The 27,836-nt window shown below is 38.5% G+C and overlaps 1 protein-coding gene across 16 annotated transcripts in view; it reads right to left on the reverse strand.

Annotated features, from left to right (window-relative positions):
* The window catches only part of MCTP1 (multiple C2 and transmembrane domain containing 1), a 508,366-nt gene that overhangs the window by 336,459 nt on the left and 144,071 nt on the right, over positions 1 to 27,836 (reverse strand). The window contains exon 1 of one of the 16 annotated variants that reach the window (XM_034656520.1): positions 3,538 to 3,769. The exons of the other annotated variants lie outside the window; for them this stretch is intronic. Coding sequence (XP_034512411.1) covers positions 3,538 to 3,594 — 57 coding nt within the window. The 5' untranslated portion in view covers positions 3,595 to 3,769. Of the gene's footprint in view, positions 1 to 3,537; positions 3,770 to 27,836 lie in introns of those variants that run through there. 16 annotated transcript variants of the gene reach the window in all.

Here is a 27,836-nt window from a genome sequence, read left to right on the forward strand (position 1 = left end):
TAAGCATCTGGAGACTCTCTTTTTGCTAACCACATTCAACAAACATACCAAAACCATCTACCATACTACCTACAATTTTAAAAGCTACAAAATCTACCCCTATCCATTACGCATGTGTACTTTGAATGAGTGCAAGGCTTGGACACTTTGTGGCAGAAACTAAGAGATTGCAAGAGTCAGATGTTATAGTTTGATAATCATTCCAAAAATTCATGCTCCATTAAACAAGATCCAACAGAGAATCCACAGCCCACAAAATCTATACACAAGGCCATATGTCTTCTGCAAATATTCTCCAAGGATATAGCTTCCAATAAAGATGTTTATCAATCTTCCAAAAGTATTATTTATTTTTTAAAAAACCCTACTAGCGCAACTCAAGAAACAGCCAGTCTTCTGGTCCATTTCTAGCTAACTGAACAGACAGAAAGACCCAGGTTTTGGTCTCGAGTCAGAAACCAGCTTGAGTGAAGCAAGGCACCTTTTTCACTCCTGTGGATCTTAATTCCCTTCTTTGTGAAATGAGAATTTGTGAGATGACACCAAGTTCTGTTCCACATACATAATTTGTGTATCTTACTTGGTGATAGTGTTATTTGTAAGCTCAATGGAGTTTACAAGGACTCTCACACCAGCAGTCTCATTTGATTCTCAAAACTGATTTTCAGAAGTAGGTGGAGGAGTTAGCACTGTTTCTTCTTACCAGCAAGTGAGCTACTTTTGATATCCAGCAGGATTCACTAGAGACAGTAGGATCTAAAGCATATTCCAGAAAGATTTAGTTTTCAAGAGTCAGAATGAATACTCTATAAAAAAAAACTTTTTTGAAACTGTCAAAGCCTTACTTAAAAGAAAAATCTTTAAAAACAAAGAAAAAATGTCATGCTTTGTGCTTCTGTTAATGCAGTCCTCAGTTGAGGGACATCATGCTGCTTTTAGGTTGAAAATTAAGTTTAGTTACCATTTGATAAATATCTCTTGAGTGAGGACAAGTTTCCTTGAGATATTTGAAATTTTAAAGGAGCACTAGGACTGAGGTAAAATTGAATTTTTGGGTCTTATTTCTGGAGCTCATTTTGCAAAATATTTTTATATAAATTTGAAATTAACCAGTAAAATAGTTTACAAAGAGGAGAAAAGGGAGCTGAAAAGAAATATTCTGAATCCAGAGTGGAATTCTGAGCATCTCTGATGTGTTGTCAGCTCCTTAACTATAGGAAGACAAAGAAACAAGTTCTCAAAAGTATGTCTCACACTGTACAGCTAATAAAATACAGCAACAGATGTGAAAGAATTTCATCTTTGCAAAGCAATCCTACAAGGCCAAAAAGGTTTTCTTAACCAAGCTCCCAATTATTCTTCATCTCAGAGGTCAAGGGATTTCCTGAGTAAATAAGATCCACAGGTTATTGAAAGACTCGTTTTAACTATCTATCTGACCTCTTTCCTCATCAAAACCATTTTGATAGAGAGGTAAAAAATAGAAATAGTACACTATGTGTGTTTGCTCCCTTTCCTTCTGTCTCTCTGTGCGTTACCCACACCTCTTCTGGAACTGTAAAGAATATAGCCAAAGGATGGGGACCACAGCAAGGAAGGAGGGGAAACAAGATGCCTCAATCATCTAACCAGGTAATTACCAGCTGGCTGTACCATGTCATAAATAACAAAGTCCATATTCGAAACAGAGCAGACTGTGAAGACTTGATTTCACAACATTTTGTCAGTCTGAGTTTTTATTCATAACAACAGTTCCTGTGGCCATTATAATCTGTATTTAAGAATCTGAAACTATGCAAAGTATCATAACACGTGTTTTTGTCTTGATGTAGATGCATTCTATTCTTTCTACTGACATTTAGTAATTCACGTACAGTGTAAGGAAAAATTCTCAAGCAGAATTCTTAACTAACCAGAATAGCTCCCTTTCTGCCCAGGGGGAAAAAAAGAAGAGAGAGCATTTCATAGAGATTTGGTATCAGGATATTCTATTTATAATAGTTTGGATTTTAATCTTTTGGGATATGTGCCTTTTTACTATGCAAGTTCCCAAAGCCTCTCACAGTGCTAAGTCATTTTCCCTAAAGTTCTTTATTTTCTCAATTTGGAATACTGCCTTCAAAGATGTTGGACTAATTTTATTTATTTATTTATTTTAATTTATTTAAGATTTTATTTATTTGACAGAGAGAGCATGAGCAGAGGGTGGGGGAGGAGGGGCAGAGGCAGAGGGAGAAGCAGGCTTCCCGATGAGCAGGGAGCCCAAAGATATAAGGATCGATCCCAGGACCCTGCGATCATGATCTGAGCTGAAGGCAGACACTTAACCAACTGAGCCACCCAGATGCCCCTGGAAGTTGGACTACTTTTAATTTCCCCTTCAAAGAAGAGGAAAACTACATGCATTCCATCAGTTCATTGACCCCCCGACCTTTGTGAAAACATGAATATTCAATACATACCTAACGAAAAGTAATTTCTACATCTTAGTTAGAATCAAGCAATTTTGTAGTGAGTATAATTCTGAATAGACATGAAACAATCCATAAGCATGACAGTGGATCAATCAAGAAGAAAGTAGTCTAATGCCAACCGTCATTAAACACACAAAAACTGCTCGATTCATTAACATCTTACAAATTCACAGCTATTCACAACTCAAAATCAAATTAACCTTTTCTACCTCAAAAGAATTCATAGGCCTTAAATATGAGTGTCCAAAGTTATGTGACACCAGACACCAGCATTAGTTCTGATTTGATGTCATTTCTTTAATCAATAAAAAACCAAGACAGCATTCCTGTCATTCATCCCAATGTCTCAGCAACAAGCTTAAAGAATTTGAAAATAGACCTCTCATTCACTTTCCTATCCACAGATTTTTCTATCCATACAATTTATATGTGAGTGTCTCCAAGAGCAACTGAGGAGGTGGGTTGTGATAAGCTCATACACATTTTAAAGCTAACACATCAATCAGAGGTTTATGAAGATGGTGGCCTTTCACTTATACAGAAAGCCAAATATGAAAAGGCAAAAGACTCGCGTTACTTTTCGACTTTAAACTTCCTAATAATTATTAATTTTATTTTATTTTTATTTCAGTGGAGAAATACAGCTGTCAAGCTATGGTTATTTAGAATAAGATTCAAGCATAATCATATGAATTTTATGCATGTTTCATCTTTAACTGAAATCAAAGAATAGCAAAAGGGGGGGGAAGAGACTGGTCCTATTTAATAATCCTTAAAAAAAAAGAAAAGAAAAACTGAAATGATAAAAAACTATTAGAATGTTTCCGCTTCTCAGGTATTGCATTTTTTATAAAAAACTATTACAAAGGATCTATCAATCTATTAAATTAGGTATCTCACAAATGGATTGTACTGTAAGTTTAAAATGACTTGCGTTAGAATCTCAAATGCCACCTTCAATACCTGTGAGAAGGCATTTTCTGAAGCATAATCATGTATGAAAACTGCCACGTTCATTCCAGGCTGTCCCGACACAATGAGTAAACCAAAATATGGAACTTACCTTATTATAAACAAATGGCAAATTGCAGGCACTTTTGAGCTTGCAGGTGTCTAGCATCGTTGATTAGAAATAAACAAAACATCTTTCATTCCAGTGAGACAACTGCATATTCAGACTTGGCTTTCTTTCCTGAATCCTTACAAGGGAGGCTGCTCACCTCCAAGGGCTAGTAACAGCCTCTTCACAGAGAGCACTTGCTGCTCTGAACTGCAGCCACTTAGAACGAAAGTGAGAGGAACCCGTGATGCTTAAATACCATGGCTTCACATTCACAGGATATGACTCAACTCTCTCTCAAACCAGTAAGGGTAGAATTTCTCCTCACCAAACTGTCAGATTACGTAACAAGCATCACATTTGTGGGCCGAAACTGTTTGCAAACTAAAACGTAAACGTTTCCCCTCGTAAATCAAACATGCATTTTTAAAGTAATTAACTTCTTCCCCGTGGCACAAGCCACAAATGGAAATGAGAATTACATGGCACAAAGAAAACTCTCCTGCTTGCTCTCTGCAGGGAATTAATGTAATGTTATTAAATGTGTGTGAACTTGCTAGCACCGTCTTGACAGAGATTTAACAAAGAGGCACACAAAAGTCACTAACATTCCCATCAGTTCAAAAACAATGTGTAGAACGAAACTCTATTTTAATATGCAAGAAATGTCAGTTCTATACAACACAACAGAATCTCCTTCACGAAGTAGAGAATGGAAATAGATCTTTGTGGTTTGCTGTCGCCGATTCCCACAGAAATCCTATCCCACGCTGTCATTACCTTGTGAAGCTTGCTCTGCCTACCTCTCCAACTCAGAGCCCTCCTTTATCTGTTTTGTGAACATTTCTAAAGGAACATGACTAATGACACAACTCCTTTAGTAAATGTGGCAATTTTCTATGCTTTCTCCACCACCCACTACCACTTACCTCAGAGCTGTGTTAAGCTTGATCACACATTGAATTATTATATTTATACACCTCAGTCAAAGAATATTATAGACTTAGATCCTCGAAGAAAAATCTACTACATAAATTCAATTGCCATCGGCATGATCAAGGACAAAAAGATGAAAAAGCACGTCTCATTTATAGCAAATTGAAACCACATAGACTAGGACTGTGCGATAGACATGTAAGATAAGCCACATACGTCATTTTAAACTCTTAGTGGTCATGTTAAAAAAGTAAAGAGAAATATATAAAATTAATTTTAATAATGCTTACCCCAATGTATCTACAATATTACAATTTCATCACATAGTCAACATAAAAACTATTCATTATTTTACAATTTTTGAACTAATCTTAGAGATCCAATATGCATTTTACCTTTATGGCACATTTTAATTCAAACTAACAGCCATCAAGTGCTCAATAGCTATATATGGTTAGCGGCTACTGTATTTGGCAGCATAGGTCTAGAGTTTGGGGTTCACTCTTCATCCTCAACTTGCAGGTGAAACATTCTCTCCTCAGAGGTCTTCCCTTACCACCTTAGCTGAGACAACCTTCCCTAATTACTTTCCATCTCATGATCCTTTTCATTTCCTTCATAGTGGACCACAGCCTGGAATTTTCTCCTTTATTCATTCCTTTACTTAATTACAGTCTGTGGTCCCTAACAATAATATAAGAAACCGGAGGACAGAGATCTTGTAGTCAGTATTTTATCCCCAGCATCTGGCATGGTGATGAGTACGGAGTGGAATTTAATAAACATTGTTTAATAAATAAAATAAATAAAATATGGAATTTAGGCTGCAGTTTGGCAAACAACACAATATTTAAAAAGGTGTTCAAAGACAAGGTATTTATTGGGATGCCTGGATGGCTCAGTCAGTTAAGCATCTGCTTTGGGCTCAGGTCATGATCCCAGTCCCACATTGGGCTCCTTGCTCAGTGGGGATCCTGCCACTCCCCCGGCCTGTGCTCTCTTTCTCTGACAAATAAATAAGTAAATAAATAAATAAATAAATAAATAAATAAAATCTTAAAAAAAAAGACAAGATATTTATTATAGAAAAGATATCACTGAATTTTTAGCAAATATAATGAATAACACTTTTCCTGAATTGGAAAAATTACGTCTTTTTCATAATGTCAATGATCTTCAATCTATAACGTGCTTTATTTTCATATACAATAGTATAAGCAACATACTTGTTTCATTATTCTAGCAAAGATTTGGAAAGATACTTATAAGAATACTTTGTTCCTTAAGATAAATCTGGATACCATTAGGATGTCTATTCATCTCCTACTTACAAAAACATGAAATATTATCTATAAGAGATTTGTAGGAGACACTGATATATTTGTCTGACTGGCATATATGCGTCCTCCTTCTGGTATCATCATCCTGACTTTTATTTGGCAAGTCACCCATCTGTCTCCACATGCTGACCTGGCCCCAGAAGTGGGCATGTGACCCAGACCTGACCAACCAGTGTATACTATCTACAGAACGGCAGCGATAGGGTCAAGGATGGGCACATAACCAGAGCTGGTCCACTGACAGTCAACACTCTACTTTGGCTGAGAATGTGAAAGAGGTTGTTAAGTTTATACAATGTAAGCCTAGAACTGCTGTTTGACACACGTGCTACCACCTGGGATGAGCTGTCTAAAAATGAAGCCAATCAAGAGAAAAACAAAGTTGAAGATGTGAAAGTCAGATTCCTGATGCTATTGTAGTTCCTAGATCTGGCCACACCATTAAGTCACATCTGCTCTCTGTTGCGATGATGAATATACTAGAATATTCACTGCATTATTGTTTTTTAATAGTGAAAAAATGGAAACTTCGCATGAATAGCGGAAGGGTTAAAAAAAAAAAACCAACCATGGGGTCACCACACCAAGGAATATTATGAAGTTATTAAAAAGAACCAGGTTATCTAGATGTGCTACCCTGCAAAGCTCCCTAAAAGACATTAAATGAAATGATACGTTGCGGAAATATACATTACCCCAGTTATGGGTACGTGAATTTTTACATGCAAATTCATAGAAAAGAACCTGGATGGACTGCGCACCAATTGTGGACAAGCCATTATATCTAGGAAGGAGGCTTGAAATAAGGAAGTGCTGCAGGACAACAGCAGATCCAATCATTTAGATCAATATATTACTTATTTTATAAATCTTACAAAAATAAATTCACATATTCTGTAGGTAATTTGAAAAGAACATGCTACTTTTAAAAACGTTATCACAATTTGATATTTTATGTCTATATTTTACTATATTATTCTCACTCTAAGTGAACTGCTCTTTATTATTATTTTTAAAACAATGTAACAAAAGTGAAAGTGCTCTTCTCTGCCCCACTCTGTCTTTTGCTATTTATTATTTTTAAATTTATGATTTGTGGGGCGCCTGGGTGGCTCAGTTGTTAGGCATCTGCCTTCAGCTCAGGGCGTGATCCCGGCGTTAGGGGATTCGAGCCCCACATCAGGCTCCTCCGCTATGAGCCTGCTTCTTCCTCTCCCACTCCCCCTGCTTGTGTTCCCTCTCTCGCTGGCTCGCTCTCTCTGTCAAATAAATAAATAAAATCTTTTTTAAAAAAATTAAATAAATAAATAAATTTATGATTTGTGTTTTTAATTTAAAAGTCTACTTTTTTTCAGTTATTTATCTTTATTTCTTGAGTCACAAATATGGTGAAGAGTAAGTGTTCCTCAGTCATTACTGCTGAGGCGTTCCCAGACATGACATCAGATTGCATAGCTAAGGGGGAACCTAGGAGAACTCCTATTTCTAACGAGCACTTCAGCTCAACATTTCTGGAGCATGTGCTGGATGCCTGTATTGTGTTAGAAAGTATGAACAGGGGCGCCTGGGTGGCACAGTGGTTAAGCGTCTGCCTTCGGCTCAGGGCATGATCCCGGCGTTATGGGATCGAGCCCCACATCAGGCTCCTCCGCTATAAGCCTGCTTCTTCCTCTCCCACTCCCCCTGCTTGTGTTCCCTCTCTCGCTGGCTGTCTCTATCTCTGTCAAAAAAAATAAATAAAATCTTAAAAAAAAAAAAAAAGAAAGAAAGTATGAACAAGCAGTCCACACAACCAAGAAATATACAGTCTAATTGAGGAAAAAAACTTATAAGCAGATGATGATGACGAAATGAAGAAGTAACCATGTGCCGGGAACAGTGCCACTTCATTATTTATTAGTGGTTTAAATAAGATGGAGTAAAAGTTACTGTAAGAGATGTATACAAGGTGCTTCAGAAGCAGGGAGAAGAGAATATGTTATCACCGTTACCCCAAAGATCACGCAAAACAGGGAGTGGTCATGTTTGAGGCAGTATGACCGGAGAGATAGCAAGACCTAGACCTGCTCTTTCTATTTTCCCAAACAGATCACACATAAATTAATACTAATTTAGTTAGAAGATTAAAAGTAACTAAGGGCTGGGTTATTTGTTTGGAAAAAACTGCTTCCTTGGGAAACAACTTTATTTTTATGACCGGTGATCCGATCAAATAATGACATTTTCTTCGTTCATTAGAGGCAGAGTTAAAAAAAAAACAAAGGCCAATAGTTCTTAGGAATCCTAAGAAATGGCATATCAACCTGTATCAGATTATCAGTAATTTATAATACTAAAGCTAAAAATAAGGTCTTGTTCCTTGAAGAAATCCACTGGTGAACACATTTTGTTTAGGCATCGAAACGTTATGTCTTTTGCAAATACGAATGTTAACATTCTGTTTCTCTCGGTGTAGGCAGGTAATATCTCTAGTTTCATGAAAAAGTACAGAATATGAGAGTACTTCCTCTTCACCCAGGAGGAAGAAAAGGCTGCTTAGCTAGAAAGAGAAAAGGGTGGCCAGCAGCATCCCGTATTTCCTGAGGAATGCTTAAGGGTATCCCATTTCCTCGAAACTATGAGCTTCAAATCACTGTAAGCCAATAGGGCTTACCAACTAAAATATGTTTTCAGCACTTGAGGGTGACAGTGAAATGAATCTGGAAATGGGAAAATAAGACTGCTGTCTGAGAATTAAACAAAAAAGTAAAAATTCAGTTAAGTCAGAGCATACCTAAATGAAGACAACTTTAATAGTCAAAATGATGCAGATTCATGCCTAGGGGCATGCATGGTACCAGCAAGTAATGCAGATCAATGCCAGGGACCTGGTGGGCGCCACAGTGAACTGAACAAAGGACAGGCGTAAAGCCTCATCCAAAGCGGACAATCTCTGCTCAGCGCCAGAGGACTGATCAGAGCGGGGAAAAGTCCAGGAAGGCCAGAGAGGCCTCAAGACAGGCTAGACAAACAAAAGCTTTGGAAGGCCAGATGTGCCCCATGTACGGTCAGCCTTAGACTCTCAGGCATGGCAATAATCTGACTGAGCATACTAGCTCTATTAACAGAAAAACAGAGTCCAGACCAAAAAAAAAAAAAAAAAAAGTATGAGGCAGTCTTAGAAGCAAACACAGGCAATGACTGTTCAAACACTGGGGGAGGGTACTCTGGTCTGGTGGCATATCCTTCCTCTTGTGGATCTGTCTCTCCAATTCCATTAAACCCAAGTCCAGGAGTAAACTGTCCTTCTGATGCCCAAGCTGCTTTCTGATTAGCATGTGGTATCCTGTCGGCATGCCTTCAGGGAGAACTTGCTGGAAACTTGAGGGACCTGTCCTCACAACAAATTAATAAACTGACAGCCTGGTTAGAGACGTAGCCTGTCTACAGGCACAAACAGGCTGGGTGGGAACATGAACTGCCAGGCCCAGGAGTTTCACTTCTTGTAAACGGAAACACTGGCTTTCTGATCCTATACAATCGTCATATGAGCTTCATTACTATGAGCAAAGCTCTGGGGGATAGATGGGCTCTGGAACTTCTGACCAGTGTGGTTTCTAGGCCCACAAGGCTTCAGGCCAGACCATGATAGCGGCAAATTCCCTAACACAAGTCCACCTGCAAAGCCTCTTGAGACCTTAAGTAATTTATCTGGCAGCCTCGCTTCCCCTGTATTCTGCTCCTGTGGTCATGGCTTCTAAAGGATCCCTACCTGGTTCTCATAAGATCTAGAAGTGACCTAGAAATGTGAACTGAAGAATTAAAGATAAAATCCAATGAACACAAAGGGACAGAAAGTTCATGGGGGGGGGAGGAATAAAGGGGGGAGAAAGGAAAAAAATTTAAAAAGAAAGTTCATGGGAATTAAAGTATTTGCAAGCATTGGTGCTAGGAAGCGGATGCTGTGCTCCGAGCTTGCCATACATCGTCCCATGAAATCCTGAGAAACTGTGAGTCAGGCACTACTTTTGACAATTACTCCATTTCACAAAGGAGGAAACGGAGGCTCAATGAGACTAAGCCGTTTGAGCACACTTACTTACACAGCGGACCAGTAGTGGAGCGGGGCTGAGAACCTGTAGCCTCCAGCACGGCACTGTGTTGTTTGTGCACTTAGCACGCTTGTTCTTAAACACCAAACATGTATTTTGCACTTACTACATGGCCAGGCACTGTTCTAACCACTTTACCAATACCGGCTAATTACTTCCTCATAATAAACTTATGAGTTGGGCCCTAAAACATCCCCGTTCTGAAAAGGAAACTGAGGTAGACAGCAGTAACTCGCTCAAGATTATAAAGCTGGCAGATGGTCTAGGCAGGATTCAGATCCAGGCATCCAGCGCCAGAGTCCAGCTCTGTCTCCATGCTTACTTTTACCGGGTTCCCCGGGGAAAACTGAGGAAGATGCCAATTTTAAATATTCATTTTAGTGCTATTGTAAGTGCAGTTTTTCAGAGGGATGGATAGAAATACTGGAGAAAGACACCTCTGACAGCCTATCATTTCTCTTTATTACATGCCAAGCCAAAAAACTGCAATTCTTCTGTATTTAACAGATGTGGGCCAAGTAAACACCACAGCGTACGATAGGCCTGGGTATGTTTATTCTTGGGAAAGATAGCCAAAGAGGGTAACAAATTTAATTCTACATCTTTTTTCCCTCATCACTACAGAGGGAATAAAAGGACACTTTTTATTTCTGAATTTATAAATCCTGGGAGGTAAAGATTGGAATACTTTCGAGAAATCTAAGATGAAGCAAATATTCCAGAGTTTAATTTAAAGGACATTTTCTCTTAGAAACCGTGCAAGTTTAATAGCAGAATAAAAGTTCTTTGAGCATAAAAAAATCGATGTGGTTACCTCCTAATTTACCTTTAAAAAAAAAAAACCTAATGTGTATTTTTGTTAAAAAAATACATACTCTGTAAAACAAAAAACCTCAAAACAATACAAAAGAGAATTAAGCACAGTTTAAAGCTCCCAACCCTGCCTCCTCATTACCCAAAGCAGACCACTCTCAATTTTATGATTTCTTCATTTTCCAAGAATATATGATCATATACATGACATAGGCACACACTTTTTACACCACAAAAAAGAATATGCCTTTCATATTATTCTACCACACTCCTCTCTGAACATATCTTTTCATGGCATGATACACACACATTTACATACATGTTTATTTTCTGTTTACTATTTTTACCATTTTAACAATTTTACTTTTTTAATTTAAAGTATATAATTAATATATTGGTTTCAAGTGTGCAACACACACAGTGATTCGATAATTCTATCACTCAGTGCTCACCGTGAACATGTTACTGCCACCATACAACGTTACAATTTTCTTGACTATATTCCCCACTTCGTACTTTTCATCCTCATGACTTATTTATTTTGTAACTAGAAATCTGTACCTCTTAATCCCCTTTGTCTATTTTGTCCATTCCCCACCTCCTCCTCTCTAGTAACCACCAGTTTATTCTCTATGAGTCTGTTTCCACATTTTTTGTTATTATTTTGTTTCTTTGTTTTTTTAGATTCCACATATAAGTGAAATTATATAGTAGTTGTCTTTCTCTGTCTCACTTCACTTAACATAATACCCTCTAAGTCTATCTATGTTGTCACAAATGGCAAGATTTTAGTCTTTCTTATGCTAATACTTCATTTTATTTATATATATGTTATACACACACACACACATACCATATCTCTTTTATCCATTCATCTATCAGTGGACACTTAGGTTGCTTCCATATCTTGGCTGTTGTAAATAATGCTGCAATAAACATAGGAGTGTATAAATCTTTTTGAATTAGTGCTTCTCTTTTCTTCAGGTAAATACCCAGAAGTCAAATTGCTAGATCTTATGATAGTCTCACTTTTAATTTTTTGAGGAAACTCCGTATTATTTTTTATAGTAGTTGCACCAGTTTACATTCTCACCAACAATGCATGAGGGCTCCCTCTTCTCCACACCCTCGCCAACACTTGTTATTTCTAGATACCTCCTACTATAAACTAAACTTTTGATTCAACTTAAAATGGAACTTGCAGATCCATAAATTATAAACTTTTATTAAGAATAATACTTAGGAATTGATTTAGGTAAAAATAACACCCTCTGACTCATACTGTAAATGTGAGGGGAACATTTCTATTTAAATAATGAGAAAGGCCTTCACTGGTTCCCATACCAATTAAACAATCCAATTCAGGCCTTTTGAGCCAAGGTCTAAAAAGTTACCTCCATCCTGAATCTAGGTAGTCTCTTTAAGTCCTGGATTTGTTTTGTTCCTCTACAAGTCTCTGCTGTTTGATTTAGTTCATAAACTCTTTCCAGGGATCATCAAATCGGAGGACAGAACATGCTACTTAACCAGCTCATAAGATGGCACTGAACTAAAAGGAAAAATAACTATAACCTTTTCTTTCTTTCAGCTATCTGTTCTCCTAAACAATCCAACCTTCTTTGCTTAATACAATTTATATAATCTGGTAAGCAAACATAGCTTACTCCCCTAGCAATACTCCCTAGTCTTACACCTTATAAAATTCTCAACACAGCCCCCACTCAAACTGGGCTTGTTTGAAATTATATTTATCACTGCCACTCTACTCCACACCTCCTGTTCCTTTGCTCCTTCACCACCACAAACCTACTTTCTCCAGTGCCTCCTTCCTTACGTCCTTAGAAGACCGGGTTAAAAAGAAAACAAGAACAAAAGCAGGTGTTTTTTATTCTCATCCTCTCCACACAGTAAAAACTTCTCAACTTGAGAAATGGCTTTAGGACAAATAATAATCCAGATCTAAATTATAAAATCCTTTGTTAGGAGTTCAGAAGAATCTAAGGCAGTGGCTCCTAGAACTTTTTAGACACACAAAGGCCTTCTAAGCATCTTAAGAGTAGGCTTTACAAATCCTCTGCATTAAACAACTGGGCTTCTGTGAATCATAAGAATGTTATCTCGAGGTATCTCATAGGGATCCCAAAGTAGGGATAAAGTACACTGTGTTTGGGGACTCATAGGAAAACCACAAAATTTTTAAGAGAATTGTTGCAGAGTGGGAACCACCAACTTGGATTAAAACACTGGAGAAAGTGGGAAATGAAAAGTGGATTTTGGACCCCCAGCACTAGAGACAGTAAACAGGCAGAGAGAAGAGACTACTTAGTTGCAAATAAAGCTTTTTTTTTTTTTTTCTCCTTAATGGAGTATAAAGACTGACTCAGAAGGCAGAGCCAGGAGCCTACACTGTGAAAGCAAGAGCCAGAAAGGACAATTCCCAGGAGCAGGACTACACCCTAATGAAGAAACTGGCAGCTTGAGCCTGGCTGGATTTCTGGATTGCGGTCATCCAGTGATTGCTATGTGCCTCCTGCTTTCCCCCATTTTAAATGCGTGAGTCGACAGCAGTTAACCTATGTGTGTCCTGTCACTGAAAGTTGGGTTTTGTGGGCAGTGGGGGAATTGGTGGTTAAAGGGTACAGAGTCTCAGTTCTGCAAGAAAACTAAGTTCTGGGGATCTAATGTATAGCTTGGTGATTATAGTTAATACTATGTTGTATACCTGAAATCTGCTAAGAAAGTATATCCTAAATGTTCTCGCCACGCACAAAAAGTGATAATTGTGAGGAGACATTTATGTTAATGAGGGTCGGTTGTGGTAATCATTTCACAATGTATACCTGTATCAAAGCACCATATTGTACACCAAGAATATATATAATTTCTATTTGTCAATTATACCTCAAAAAAACTAGGGAAAAAAATCTTTTCTATTCCACATGCTATTCTTGCAATGCAACTGACAATTTTCCCATCAAGAGATGATGGAAGTTTCCTTCTCCTCGAACAGAATTATGACTATAGCAGAAATGATGGTTTTGTGACTTTTGAAGATAGGCCATAAAAACTGGCTCACAATCTGTGTAGTTCCCTGGAGGACTTGCTCTTAGAATCCAGCCAAATCCAGCCACCATACTATAAGGAAGCCAGAGCAGCCCATGGAGAGGCTCACATGGAGAAAAACTAGGCCTATAGCCCCAGTTGAGTTCCTTGCCAATGGGCAGGACCAGCTTTGAATAAGCCATCTTGAAAGTGGATCTTCTAGGCCCCAACTGAGTGATGTTGCAGGGAGCAGAAACAATTTGATCTTGCCAAGCCCTGCCCACATTGCATATTGATGAGCAATGTAAATGACTGACGCTGTCTTAAGCCACTAACCTTGGGTCAGTTTGTTATGCAGCAATATATAACTGAAGTACCATCTCACTGCTTTCCTTGCATGCTGCCTTCTATTTCTCCTCATTCCCCATGAATTTTCTAGAAGATAAAGCTGATCAAGTTATGTCCCAGATCCACCCCACCCCTCTTTTTTTGCCATTAGGATCTCTGCCACTAAACCATAATCGCTCCAAGGTCATGAATGATTGCTTAACTTTATAGTAGCATTTAACATTTACTGAATAGGGCAGCTGGATGGCACAGTTGGTTAAGCGTCTGTCTTTGGCTCAGGTCATGATCTCAGGGTCCTGGGATCGAGTCCTGCATCAGGCTCCCTGTTCAGTGGGAAGCCTGCTTCTCTCTCTGCACTCCTCCAACTCATTCATTCTCTCTCTCTCTCTCTCGCAAAAATAAATAAAAAAACTTTAAACACACACACACACACACCCCTACTGAATAAATCAATTATCAAAATGTTTTGTTCCTGTAAGTTAAGTAGAATCTAAACTAGAGCCTTGACTTGTAACATGCAAATTGTGTGAAACTGAATTGCCAAATTAACAGTACTGCTGATTTCCCTTTAATGAGCGCAAGGACAAAAATTTAAAGAATTCACTTCCAAATGTTAAAATAGTATGTACTTATAAATCAAGAGACATTCTTGATGAAAACATCTTATGACTAAGAAAATATGGTGTGAAAAATTCACACATATTTCTTTATAAGCAGAAAATATACTGTTTTGCCTAAACCTTAATAATCTGATTTGGTAATTCCAAAAATAGATCTGCTTTGTCATGTAAAAGTACAAAATTATAAGCAGTTCTTAATATACCAAGTATAATATTTATTATTACAATTTCTGAGAATTTCCAAATTTTCTGTTAATGTAAAATACTATATATTTTCTTCTGAATATTCCTTTATTCCTTCTGTTAGTACACAACTATTCCCAAATTCTCTCTGTAACAAATTATTGGTATTTGTCCTTTTATCTTTTCTTTTTGTTTCTTAGTGATTACTTCGTCCCAAGGCAGACTGTTTTTTTAATTATTTATGTTAAATTTTTATAAAACCCACTTCCTCCGAGGAGTTTAAGGTGCTTGGCATACAGAGGATTTTCTGTATTTTGTTTGTTTTAATGAACATCTTCCAAGCCTTGAAACAGCAAAGAAAAACAACAGCAAAGTTAGGGGAGAAGATCACAGAGCAGGGGACAGATCAGCAAGGTCAAAAGTGAATAGGAATTGGTTTATTTTTGAATAGTGAGATCTCAGGGAACTGTGAAAATAATTAGGTTCAAACCACAGTCAACTTTATAGTGCTACCCTTGGGAAAAGAAGGTGTCCCGATCTCTCATTTTTAAGTTGACTGCAGGATCCCTAGTTCCAAGCTACCCTCTTTAGCCAGTCTCTTCTATCAGAAATTGAGTAGTAGTCCCTGGTCTTTGTACATTATGCTGGATTTAGACAAAAGTAAAGGCAGAAGCAGCCTGAAGTCCATGATTTTCTCTTCATTTACATTTATTAAGAAATTAATTGATATATGACTTGGGGAGGTGACAGTGCATTTGAAATAAAAGGAGGCACAGGAGACAGTGAAGAGACTTCCATGGGTTTCTGGTAAAAAGGCCTCCAGGAGGAAGGCTGGCAGGTCACATCTGTGAAAGTGGGACCTCAGACACTTCTGAATGGGGACTGAGAGTTAAGCTGCGTAAAAGATAGTGAAGAAACATGGTATTTATCACACACTGATTTTGTGGGCAAAGACTCCTTCAAAAAGGCCACATCTTTGGCAAAACAAAATTAGAACATTCAGTGTTCCATCTGGGCCACACAAGAGCTATCCAATATTTCCACTGTAGAGACGGATTTTTCTAGGAGAAATGTTCAATAGGGAACAACAGCAGCAGCAACAATGACAACGATGCAAAGTATTTCAACAGCTTCTTTAAGGTGGTGTTAATGACCACGTGAGAATTGGTTGGGTAAAACACCAAACAACTTTTTCATCCTCTGGCAGGCATAAATGAAATTCTTGAGTGCATGCTCACTTTGATACATTTATACATTTACCCAAGGAATAAACTTCTACAGCCAATACAGCTTCAGTTGGAAACTTCCGAGAGGGGTGATTATAGGCTACTCAGTTTCTACTTTAGCCTTAAGGGTAGTAAGGAAAAGAAAGGCAGAGAACATATGTGAAGCAAGCAAGCAAAAAAAAAAAAAAAGCAAAAAAAGGAGAAGCAAAGAGTTGTCCCAAAATCTGCTTGAGAAAATGGGTCTGCTTAAAAGAGTTTCCATAAATGGAAAAGCTTTAATTCTTGCAGTACGCTCAAGCACAAAAGCTGTTAGTGTCTTACAGAGTTAGAGGAGGTAAATGGAAGCAAAACTTCAGGAACGAAAACTACATACCATAAAAGTCCTGAAATCTCTTTTCTTATAAAGGGCAAGATTCTCATTGTAAGTCTCTTCATGGACACTGAATGGGGCAGAGAAAGAATCAGTTGAATCTTCAAAATAACTCCCCAAATCATCAATGAATATTCGTATCATTCTAAAGTATATATTACATACAATATTGTTCTAAATAGCTCTGAGGGGCGCCTGGGTGGCACAGCAGTTAAGCGTCTGCCTTCGGCTCAGGGCGTGATCCCGGCGTTGTGGGATCGAGCCCCACATCAGGCTCCTCCGCTATGAGCCTGCTTCTTCCTCTCCCACTCCCCCTGCTTGTGTTCCCTCTCTCACTGGCTGTCTCTATCTCTGTCAAATGAATAAATAAATAAAATCTTTAAAAAAAAATAAATAAAATAAATAAATAAATAAACAGCTCTGAGAGCCCCTGGTATATAATTTTGTGTAATTCCATTACAGTTTTTGCTTTTTCATACTGTGCATGCATTATAATTGATCAAACACACATATATGGTAGGACTTAGGGTCTTCTACCATGATGGTGAACCACTATTTTTAATAGCTTTTTCTCTGATTATAGTGGTAACCAATGTTTATTTTTACATACTAGGAAAATCCTAAAAAGTAAAGATTTTAAAAAGTCTATAATACCAACTCTTACAAATAACTGTTGTTAACATATTTATGTCCTTAACGAGTATTTTTTGAGCACCTACTTTGTGCCAGGCCCTTGTCTTAGAATAAAGACACAGAATTTCCATCCTTCTAAATGAGAAGAGGCAGAAAATAACCCTATAAACAAATAAATATTGAACGCTAAAATATAACGTGAGGAAAATAAATGAGGCTAATGTGATAGTAAGTAAATGACAGGTAGGAGGAGGAAAGAGCTTAGGCTAGCAGGAAACGGTTGGTTACTTTGAGAAGGTAACACCTGTGTGGAGAACCAGTCGATGATGAGGAAGCAAGTGCGACAAGATCCAGGGGAAGACTGTTTTGAGAACAGGGACCAGAACAACCAAAGTCCCTGGGGTAGAAATGATCTTCTGGTGAGGGAGAGACAGAAGAAGGCCCGAGTATAGTGAAAGACGGGCAGAGTTGAGGGAGAGAATGTTGGAGAGTTGGGTGGGGACCTCACTGTGTAGGGTCTCGGAAGCAATGGAAAGGAATGTGGACTTCATTTTGGTGTGATTTCCATCATGGGAGTCACATGGTCTCTTTTAGAAAGAACACTCCTACTGCTATGTGCAGGTTAGATCAAAGAGACATAAGAATAAACATGGGTGTACCTGTCAGGAGGTTGTTGCAGAATCCAGATGGCCTGGATGAAGGTGTGCTAAGATTCAGGATGTGTTTTGGGTAAGGGAGATATAAACTACTAATAGAATAAAGAATAAAGAAAAGAAAGGGATAAAAAAAGGGGGGGATCAAAGATGATTCCTAGGCTTCTGGTCTAAACAATTCATATAGTGGTTCTATTTAATAAGTAGTGAAATTTCGTATATAAAGGTACTTTTATCACATAGTAAGAACACATTGTCAAAACTGTTCGCATTTTTCATTAGCTACTTATAAAGCTCAGAAACATAATTAGCTTTAAATTATAGTAATTGGTATTTGAGATTTCTGACATATTTTTCTTTATCCAACTAAATAATTTCTGATTTCATTGTTTATTTAGGGTACTATTTTTGAGGTCAATGCTAGGTTTACTTTTTTTAAAATAGTATAATGTTATTTATTACAAATAAAAGTAAGTTTGTTCCTAACCAAAAACATAACTTGGATCCTGACACTGAACAATATTTATTCCCATTGGCTACCTTTATTTCTTCTTTTGTTATAGCTGACTTGGTTCCTGTGCCTTTTTTTAAATGTGTGTACCTGTGTTTGTCCCCATTAATTTAAAAATATACTTCTTTTAGATGTGGTGTATATATATACAGCGGAATATTACTCAGCTATCAAAAAGAATGAAATCTTGCCATTTGCAATGAAATGGATGGAGCTAGAGAGGACTATGCTAAGTGAAATAAGTCAGTCAAAAAAAGACAAACACCATATGATTTCACTAATATGTTGAATTTAAGAAACAAAACAGAGGAACATATGAGAGGGAGGAAAAAAAGGAAGAAAAAGAGAGCGGGAAATAAACTATAAGAGATTCATAAAAGGGGGCACCTGTGTGGCTCAATTAGTTAAGCGTCTAACTCTTGGTTTCTGCTTAGGTCATGATCTCGGAGTCATGAGATCCAGCCATGTGACCGGCTCCGTGCTCAGTGTGGAGTCTGCTTGAGATACTGTGTCTCCCTCTCCCTCTGCCCCTCCTCTTGCTCATTTGCCCTCTCTCTCTCTAAAATAAAATAAATACAATATATATATTTTTAAAAGAGACAGACTCTTAGAGAACAAACTAAGGGTTCATGGAGGGATGTGGGTGGGGGATGGGCTGGGTGGCGGATGGGTATTAAGGAGGGCACTGGATATGATGAGCACAGGGTGTTATATGTAAGTAATACATCAATGAATTTTACTCCTGAAACCAATATTACACTATATGTTAACTAACTGGAATTTTAAATAAAGTTTTCTTAAAAAAATAAAAATAAAAACATACTTCTTTTTATATTAAGAATGACCCTTAGTCTGCATGGAATTTTGATTTGTCATTTATCTTTCCATTTTCGTTTTGATGTTTTCTTATACAAGAAGTGAAACAAAACTGTCTTTTTTCAAAACAGATAGCTTTTCCTGTCAAGGTATAAAACAGTATGTCTATGGGAAGAAAACATCTTGTTTCTTTTCGGTTCGGTCTAGTGAAAAACAAGGCACATCAAAGATACAGCGCCTCCTCCCTTAACCAAAGTAACAACTTTCTTGTATATGTTTTGTGATCAGTGTAACAAACTAATGCAGATCCTGAGCCAGGACTGGGGTATGATTGATTCACTGCCATCCCCACCAAGACCCCATCCATTCACCAGATTGGTCCTGACTGTGTGTGGCAGGCAGTGTGTGTGCCCAGGGCAGGGTGTGGTGGACACAGAAGTCCACTTGGCAAAGAGAAGGAACCTAGAGGTCAGATCAAAGCTTCGTCAGGAGTGATGCCATTCTTTCCGCGGTTTCCACTTTCCCGTGGGGAATTCCTTCTGCTGGCCACAAGTGTCAATGGAGAGAACAAAAACCTGAATTATACGTGAGCAGACTAAAGACAGAGTCTGAAGAACCCCATTGAAAGACCAAATAAATGGCCTCGATGATTTCTAATTTCAGGTGATTGATGGAAAACAGAGATGCTCTGTGACCTCACAAAAAACAGTAAACAGTATTTCATCCATCTGGCTCTCTTGAGCCAGAGACCGTGGTTTTTTTTCTCATCATAAGTGGTCAGTTGCTACCATCTTTTACTACTCCTTAAATTCACATATGAAACACAATGTGACTTTGCAGCTCCTCCCGCTGAGAGGTGGAATTTATCTGCCCTCCTTTTGAATGGAAGCTGGCCTTGCGACTTGCTTCAAATGATAAAATGCATCAAAAGCCATGCTGTGCTAGTTCCAAGTATAGGTTTCAAGGGACCTTTCATGCTCTTGCCAACCTGCCGACATGAAAAAGCTCAGGCTAGCTGCCTGGGGAATCGGACCACTTAGACCAAAAACAAGCACTGAGGCCATTCTAGTTTAGCCAGGCTTGGCTGACCTAACTGCAGACGCATGAATGGGCCAAGCCAACGCCAGAAGAGAAGTCCGGCTCAGCCCAGCCAAAATGCCAACTTGCAGAATGATGAGCCAAGTAAAAGGCTATTGTTTTAAGCCACAGAGTTTAGGGGTGGTTTATCATGTAGTAAAAGCCAAGTGCTACACTACCGTCCCTAGTGTTGATCACAGTACCAGGCACTTAGAAGGCACACATCAAAAGTTGGATAAATGCGTTGTTGAATAAATTAATCCATCTACTGTAATGCCCATAGTGTGCCAGCATTGTGCCCAGTGTGAGGACAGAGAGACAACAGACATGGTCTCTGCCATCAGAGAGCTAGCCGGCTAGCAGAAGAGACCAACGATTAGGTGGTATTTACACAAGATAGTGCAGCAACCTATTGCTAGTGCTATGCTCTGGATCACGTGGGGGATGCCCAGACTCCAGAGGAGGGGCAGGGTCAGCAGAAGCTCCTTGAGGAGGTGATACTTTGGCTAAGTGTTTAAAAAAAATGGCAAAGTGACCAGATGAAGTGGTGGTGTTGTGCGTAGGTGCATACAGAGAGAAAAATGTAGAAGGCTACACACTAAACTGCTCAGGAAAATGGGACTGCAGCAGGGGAAGGGCAGATGATGAACTTAGTGTGGCTCTGCTACCAACTGCATGGACCTCAGCTCTCACTTCAGCTTGGAGTCTTCATTTCCTCATCCACAAAGTAGGACCCGAACTGTGCTTGGCACGTGGAGGTGTTCTGAGCAATGAATAAGGACTACGGAAAGCGCGCGCCCGGTGCCAGCATGTTCTAGCTAATCAAGCCTGTCCATTATCACTGCGTTTGTTGTCTTGTTATCGCGGGCACATATCTCTTCGGATTTCCATATATTTCAACAAAGTAGAAAATAAATCTTTGAAAAATAAAGTGATCACTGAACACTATGAATATATACGTTAACCTTGAAAAGAAGCAAATTCTTTACCAGAATCTTTATGTTGTGTGCTTCTGTAATAAATCAAATTAATAAATAAAAGTGGAGAAAAGGTTTTCCAAGCAGAAGGAAGAGCAAGTATAAATTTAGGGTGCTATAAAACTGGCACATATGTGGGATGGCAAATGCCAAATCGGACCAAAATGCGATGTGCCAGGGACATAGTTGGAGAGATGAGGCAGAGCAAATAGCAGGAGCCAGGTCACAAAGGACCTCACATGTAGAGCAGAGTTTGGGGTTCATGCCACAGACGATGGGGAGCTATGGTGCCTCTTATTTGGAATTGATGTAAGCAGCAGTCCTCTTAGAAAACAATCAAAATATTATTTGAGTAGGAGTAAGACAGCACCCTTTCATTTATTCAGCTTTGCCCAACAGTAATTTTTGGATGCCTTCTATAGATCACGACTTTTCCAGGATAGGCAAATCCAAATAAGATCCAGTTTGGACTCTCAGAGGGTTTCCAGGCTAGTAGGTAAGATAGCCTACTACCCAGCTAGTAGGTAAGATTGCCTCGGAAGCAAAGGTTACAACTCAATATACTAGGCTGTAAGTGGAAAATGAATCAATTTGTGTGGTATAAACAGTCAGGACGACTAATTCTGGGAAATGGGGAGGGGCAGGAATGTTAAGGACGACGGTGTGGGAGGTAGGATTTCAGTGGTGTTCTGAATGAAAAATGACCTGTCTCTGTCCATTCCTGGGATCTAAAGTTTTTCTACAGGCCACCCCCTTCCTATAACCCTCTCCATCATGTCAGAGTACCATTTCCATTTCTATATCTGCTGCCTGCCATTACCAATGTGAATACCCTGGGCACCAATTATCGAAGAAGTAATGTAATTATTTATAATATAAACTGGACCCAACAGAATTAAATCACAATCACTGCATAATTAGATTTACCCCATTCCCAAGTCCCAGAAGGGAAAGTTGGCAACTTTTCCTTTTTGTTAATGGGACCCAAATTTATAATAGCTCTCTAAAACTCATATTGACCAACCACACGATTCAGCAAAAATCCAAACTGATTATTTTGAACCCCATGTCTCTCAATTTCATAAGTTTGAGATTTTGTTCAATGTTAGATCACACATTAAAAGCCATATTATGATTTATACCATAAAATTTGAATTTTTGAAAAAATAGAAATCCATAGGAAAACTTTCAAGCAAAATCCAACATGAAAAACTTTGAGTAACTTTTATTATTATGTGGTCTCTATAGTCAGTTCAACAAGAGCAACCAATCCCCAGGCTTAAGCAGCCACCAAAGATGGTGACACACATTGACCCTTCATATGTGGGACTCTCACCAACGGATCCATATTTTCCAGCTTTATATTTGTGTTCAGTCTGTGTTCACCTATACCACAATGTGCACTTCTATTATGTTGATTGTCTTCAATTGAGTTGCTCTGCCAAAATTTACTGCAAGAACAGGTATACATTAAAGAATAGATACTATGGGTTTTCTTATAACACATGAAAACTTTCTCAGCAGTTATCAAATTTATGACTAGGTTGGGAAAGTTAAACCATCACCTTCAACATCTACTGATCCTTTCTTGACTTTGTAAAGCCTTTCTCATCAACTGCACATTTAGATAGGCAGGACTATAGATGAGATTAATATAAAATAATGTTCTTTTCGATGACTGAAATCCTCTAAGCTCCTTTACTATGATCTCTTATGAAAACATTTATCTCTACATATTCATGTGCCCCACTGAAAGCTACTCCAAGTGGTAAGAAAATGGTTCCTAAAAATAGACTTGGAACAATCTATTCCAGTATGCTGTATATATCCTGTGTGATTCTCATATTTGAATACTCTCAGTGAATGAGAGCCACTTAGCAGCTCTTGGCCAACTAGTAAGTTACAGAACTAGGATTTGAACCTAGCCAGTCTAGCTCCAGAGTCTGTGCTCTTAACCACACTTTATATGCCTCACTACCATTGAAATTGAGGCTGATATCCTAAACGCGTGGGAAGTCGTATGTGTAGCTATTGTTATTTTTGTTTGACTTGAGATATGCATATGTAATATGTAGATATATGTGTGTATATACATATATCTGTGATAGACTCATATAACTGTGACATATATTATACAAACATTCTGATAATTAAAAGAATCAATAAATGAAATAACAAAAAAGAGACAAAACATTGCAAGTAAATTAAGAAAGTAAAAAATACAAGCTGTATTTCTGGAATATGTTTTCTCTGATCTACTACGGCTATTTATTTTGTTTTGGTGAGTAGTTTTGACCCATGATGAAATAGTATAAAAGTGATAGTAATCAATCAGATCTTCCACAAAGAAAGAAAAGAAGAATATCACACTGAATGCTAAGATGAAATACGGTGGAGGCTCAATTAACCTTCTAAGAAATCTAGGAAACAAAATAATAATAATAATTATATTAATAATAATAATACTGACAATCAAGGAACAGCAAGAATCCCTTATTTCACAGAAGGCGTACCCAGCACTACACATTTAACAACCACATCCTCCGATGTGTCTTGGGGCACCCATGTATGAATTCAAGTGCCAATATGAAGACTCACTGTATTGATTGTATGGGAAAAGTTCTGTGGAACATAGGAGGTGCTTGCCTAGCATGTGAATTAATTTGCCAAAAGAAAACTTTCTTAATGTATTACTACATCAATTTGGATATGAATATTTAGAAAGCTAATTTTTGGATAAGAATATAAATAAAACAAAATTATTTGGTTATAACTGATATTCTGTCACAGTTGGTGAGAGCTTAAATTCAAGTAATAATTGATATGAAATTCCTTAGAGGTCAATTATTCTTCTCAAATAAATAAAAATATTCATAAAATGAAACAGGAGTAGCATACTGATAAGCGAATTTACTCAACATCTCACTATAATGAAAGCAAGATTTTTGTAATATTCACTGAAATTTTTATTATATTTTGCCAGAGCAGAATCTTACTTTCCAATGTTCTTTATTAGTAGTATTTCTCTAGACATTCACAGAAACACAATACAGGTCAACAGGAGTAGGAGTAACAGGACCTCAGACAGCTTGCAAGTCCATCTTGTATTTGCAGAGCAAGGGGGAGGAAGAGGAAGGTAGCTGTTAGGGTTACAAGAGGTATGATCTGGCTAGCAAGCTTCAGCCTCTACTTGGCCTCACCTCAAGAACCTAGAGCAGTACCTTGCGAGGAGATTACAGCATAGTGTTAACTCAGAAATAGACTTTCACGTGAAACTTGGGTCATTATAGGGCCTCGTGTGTCTGTTGTCTTGGGGAACTCTGGGACCCACAAAATTGTTCATGGGAATGAATCTGAATGTGACTATTAGCAACCCAAAAAAGGATGTTTGAAAAGAATACCAGGAACTTTTTCCAAGTGTCCTGGAGACTTGGGCTCGATGTAAGGAAGGCATCTCTACTCTACACTCCAGGAGCGTCCTCTTGGGAAGAATGGGACAGGCAGGGAGCTTCTGCCACCACGATGTACCCTGGGAGCATGGCTAAGAGGGAAACCCAGGAATTGTCTCCTACAAGAGCTACCTACCATCAGGAGTAGCAGGAAAAAATATTAGGCTAAACAAAACTTGTGCCAGGAGGTGTCTATTCCAACATGATTCATTGTTAAGAGAAAAATAATTCAGTCACCAATAGGCATAATGTCCAGGACAAATATTAATCATTAAGCTTTTCATATATACCATATCAAGGAGAGTGAATACATTTTTCCTGCATGTTGTAAGTTTAGAGACCCAGAAACTCGAAGAGGCTTAAATCTACTACTGAGCCCCTAAAACACCTAGTCTACCAGGAGTATATCACCCCATGGAAGGTTAATCTAGTATGTTTTGAATTTGTGATGTGCTGCCAACTGCTACCATTCCTCATCTTCCTGGGGTGGTGCTCATCTGCTGGCACCTCTGTGGGGAACCACTACTCCCCGTTATTAGAACATATGATTTGGGTAGAGTTGACCACCAGTGGGCTGTCCCTGACCCAGATCTGGCCATAATACGCTGTTTCCCCTGCACAAAGTGGTGGATTCAGGGACGGGGAAGCCACCCAAGCCACATCACTGGGACTCAGAGGGTCAGACCCATGACTTAAGCAGAAGATATCTGCAGAAACACATCTCTTCCTGAGAAAGCGAGCTGTCAGGGCAACGTAAGTTGGAAGCTACTGGTAATGCCCCTTGCCTCCACACACACAGAGTCTGCTGACAGAGAGGAGAGGAGAGTCCGGAGCAGAAAGAGAAAGGGAAAAGCACAGTGTTTCTGATGACACTAGGCAGACCTTTGGATCCTGTCAAGTCTGAAGCCACATATATCCCTGGATATTGCAGACATTTGAATAATAACTTTCTGTCTTGTACAGGTGGGTTTGAGCTAGCTTTTTTCCTTTTTCTTTCTTTCTTTCTTTCTTTCTTTCTTTCTTTCTTTCTTTCTTTTCTTTTCTTTTTTTCTTTCCTTCCTTCCTTCCTTCCTCTCTCCCTCCCTTTTCTTTCTTTCTTTCTTTCTTTCTTTCTTTCTTTCTTTCTTTCTTTCTTTCTCTTTCTTTTAAGATTTTATTTATTTACGAGAGAGAGAGAGAGAGAGAAAGAACACGAGTGGGGAAAGGGGCAGAGGACAAGGGAGAAGCCGCCTTCCTGTTAAGCAAGGAGCTGGACTCAGGGCTCCAACCGGACCCCAGGATCATGACCTGAGCGGAAAGCCAATGCTTAAATGACTGAGCCACCCAGGAGCCCCTGAGCTGGCTTTTCTGTCACTTGAAAACCTGAGAATCTTAACTTACTTGCCTATATTTCTATTTACTTGGATTCAGCAAACACTGATTGAGGACGTACTGAGGGCCAGGCACTGAGCTACCTGCGTATGTTACAAATATGAATGAAACATAGTTGCTGATCTCATGAGCGTTCTGTGGGGGGGTAGTAAATCTATCTTCTAATGATTCTCTATAGGTTAGCAAGCCCTGTGCTATTTTGAAACCACAGATCCATGGATCTCTGTCCTGACCAGAACAGCCTCACTGGACCAGAACAGTCATTTTGAAGGACAAGGAAAGGGAATAACACCAAATTGGTAAGCTTTAAAGAGAAAAAAAAAAAAGCCATAAAACTGGCAGTATATTTTTACAGTCTAATAATCAAGAAAAAATTATCTTTGAGAAGCTATTCTATGAGAATCAGAATATCATCTAAAAACAGTATTCTAGAACATAATAGTAAATACTTTATTCAAAGCTTACTGCGCCAAAAATCACAATGTAGAATAAGAAACTCATCCTAAATTTAGTTGAGTGTTAACAATGATGGAGATAAAACAAATGAACCTAGAGAACATGGCTACACAGTAAGTTAGGAGTTCATTTTAATAGTTTTGCATTTAAAATAATGTACTTTGATACTATTAATCAATACTCATTTTCAACGCAAAAATGCAGGAAGAAACAGATTACCTTCTCCAACAGATTTAGGGTTACTTTGTGCATCCTATGACAGCACGAGTATTCTGGAAGACGCGGTATTGAAATGCTACAGGGCATTTACTTTTACCAAGTGAAGAGTCACATTTCCTCATTAGAATATAGCAACACTTTTCATAAAACTACATGAGAACTTTAAGAGGAGTAAAAAAAGTGACCTTTTCCAAAGATCTCATATTAGCCTCACTCACCAACTATAAATAAAAGTAACACTTTGTTACAAGTATTTTCAGTAGGTCATAACAAAAAGATAAAATAGAATTTGCATTTCACTTTTATAGAAATAAATCTGGTAGGCATCTGAAGGCTGTAGTGTAGAGCAAACTCTAAGAAGCTGAGAAGTAAGTAAAGTTTTGGCTTCTCACTTTCCTGAGCTCTCCGTTGTGTTAAACTATTCTTCAGGTGCCATATACTCGTCACCTCCATTCATCTGGAAGTTCTCCCAATTCTAAAGGTATTTCTCTCCCTTTGACTGAGTACCCACAGGGAAGAATGACATGCTCACACAGAGCTTGAAAAGCAATTTTCTTGAAGTGGGAGGGGGATAGGAAAACTTCAGTATATTTTCATTCTATTTCATCTCCCCATTCAGAGGCAATATGACAAGTTGTACCAAGCAGGAATTTTGGGGTTCACCTCCCAATGACACTGTGAAGTCAAGGTCAATGAATCAGCCAAACCCATCTGAGTGTGCACTGCCATTAAGGTTAGGATCTTCTTAATTTGTGCTCTGCATTGCTCTTTACTTTCCTTTGTCCACAGTCTCCTGGTAACAATTTCTTTAAAAGACCAAACCTTACCCAACCTGCCCTAAATGAAAGAGATTTTTTTCACACTCCCTTCAAGTGCTTTTTATTCCAGGTACAGTTGTGAGAACAGCCAGCCAGACTCTGGACCCCACGAGGAGGACCAGACGGAAACCGAGAACCTTTGCTAAAAGTCAGGACAGGTCCGTCCTACCAGGTCCCAGGCCTTGATGCACCTTATTAACTAGCACAGAGCAACCTCAAAATATAATTCACAGCAAGGTGTTAATGATTAATAACAAGCTTAATGTGTTATGGCTCAAACACAAGCCAGTATTATATTTTAAAACAGCAAAGCAAGGGGATGGAATAGTATGATGGAATCTCAAATGCCTAGA

Source organism: Ailuropoda melanoleuca, chromosome 3 (genome assembly GCF_002007445.2).
Source record: "Ailuropoda melanoleuca isolate Jingjing chromosome 3, ASM200744v2, whole genome shotgun sequence".
Classification (NCBI taxonomy): Eukaryota; Metazoa; Chordata; class Mammalia; order Carnivora; family Ursidae; genus Ailuropoda; species Ailuropoda melanoleuca.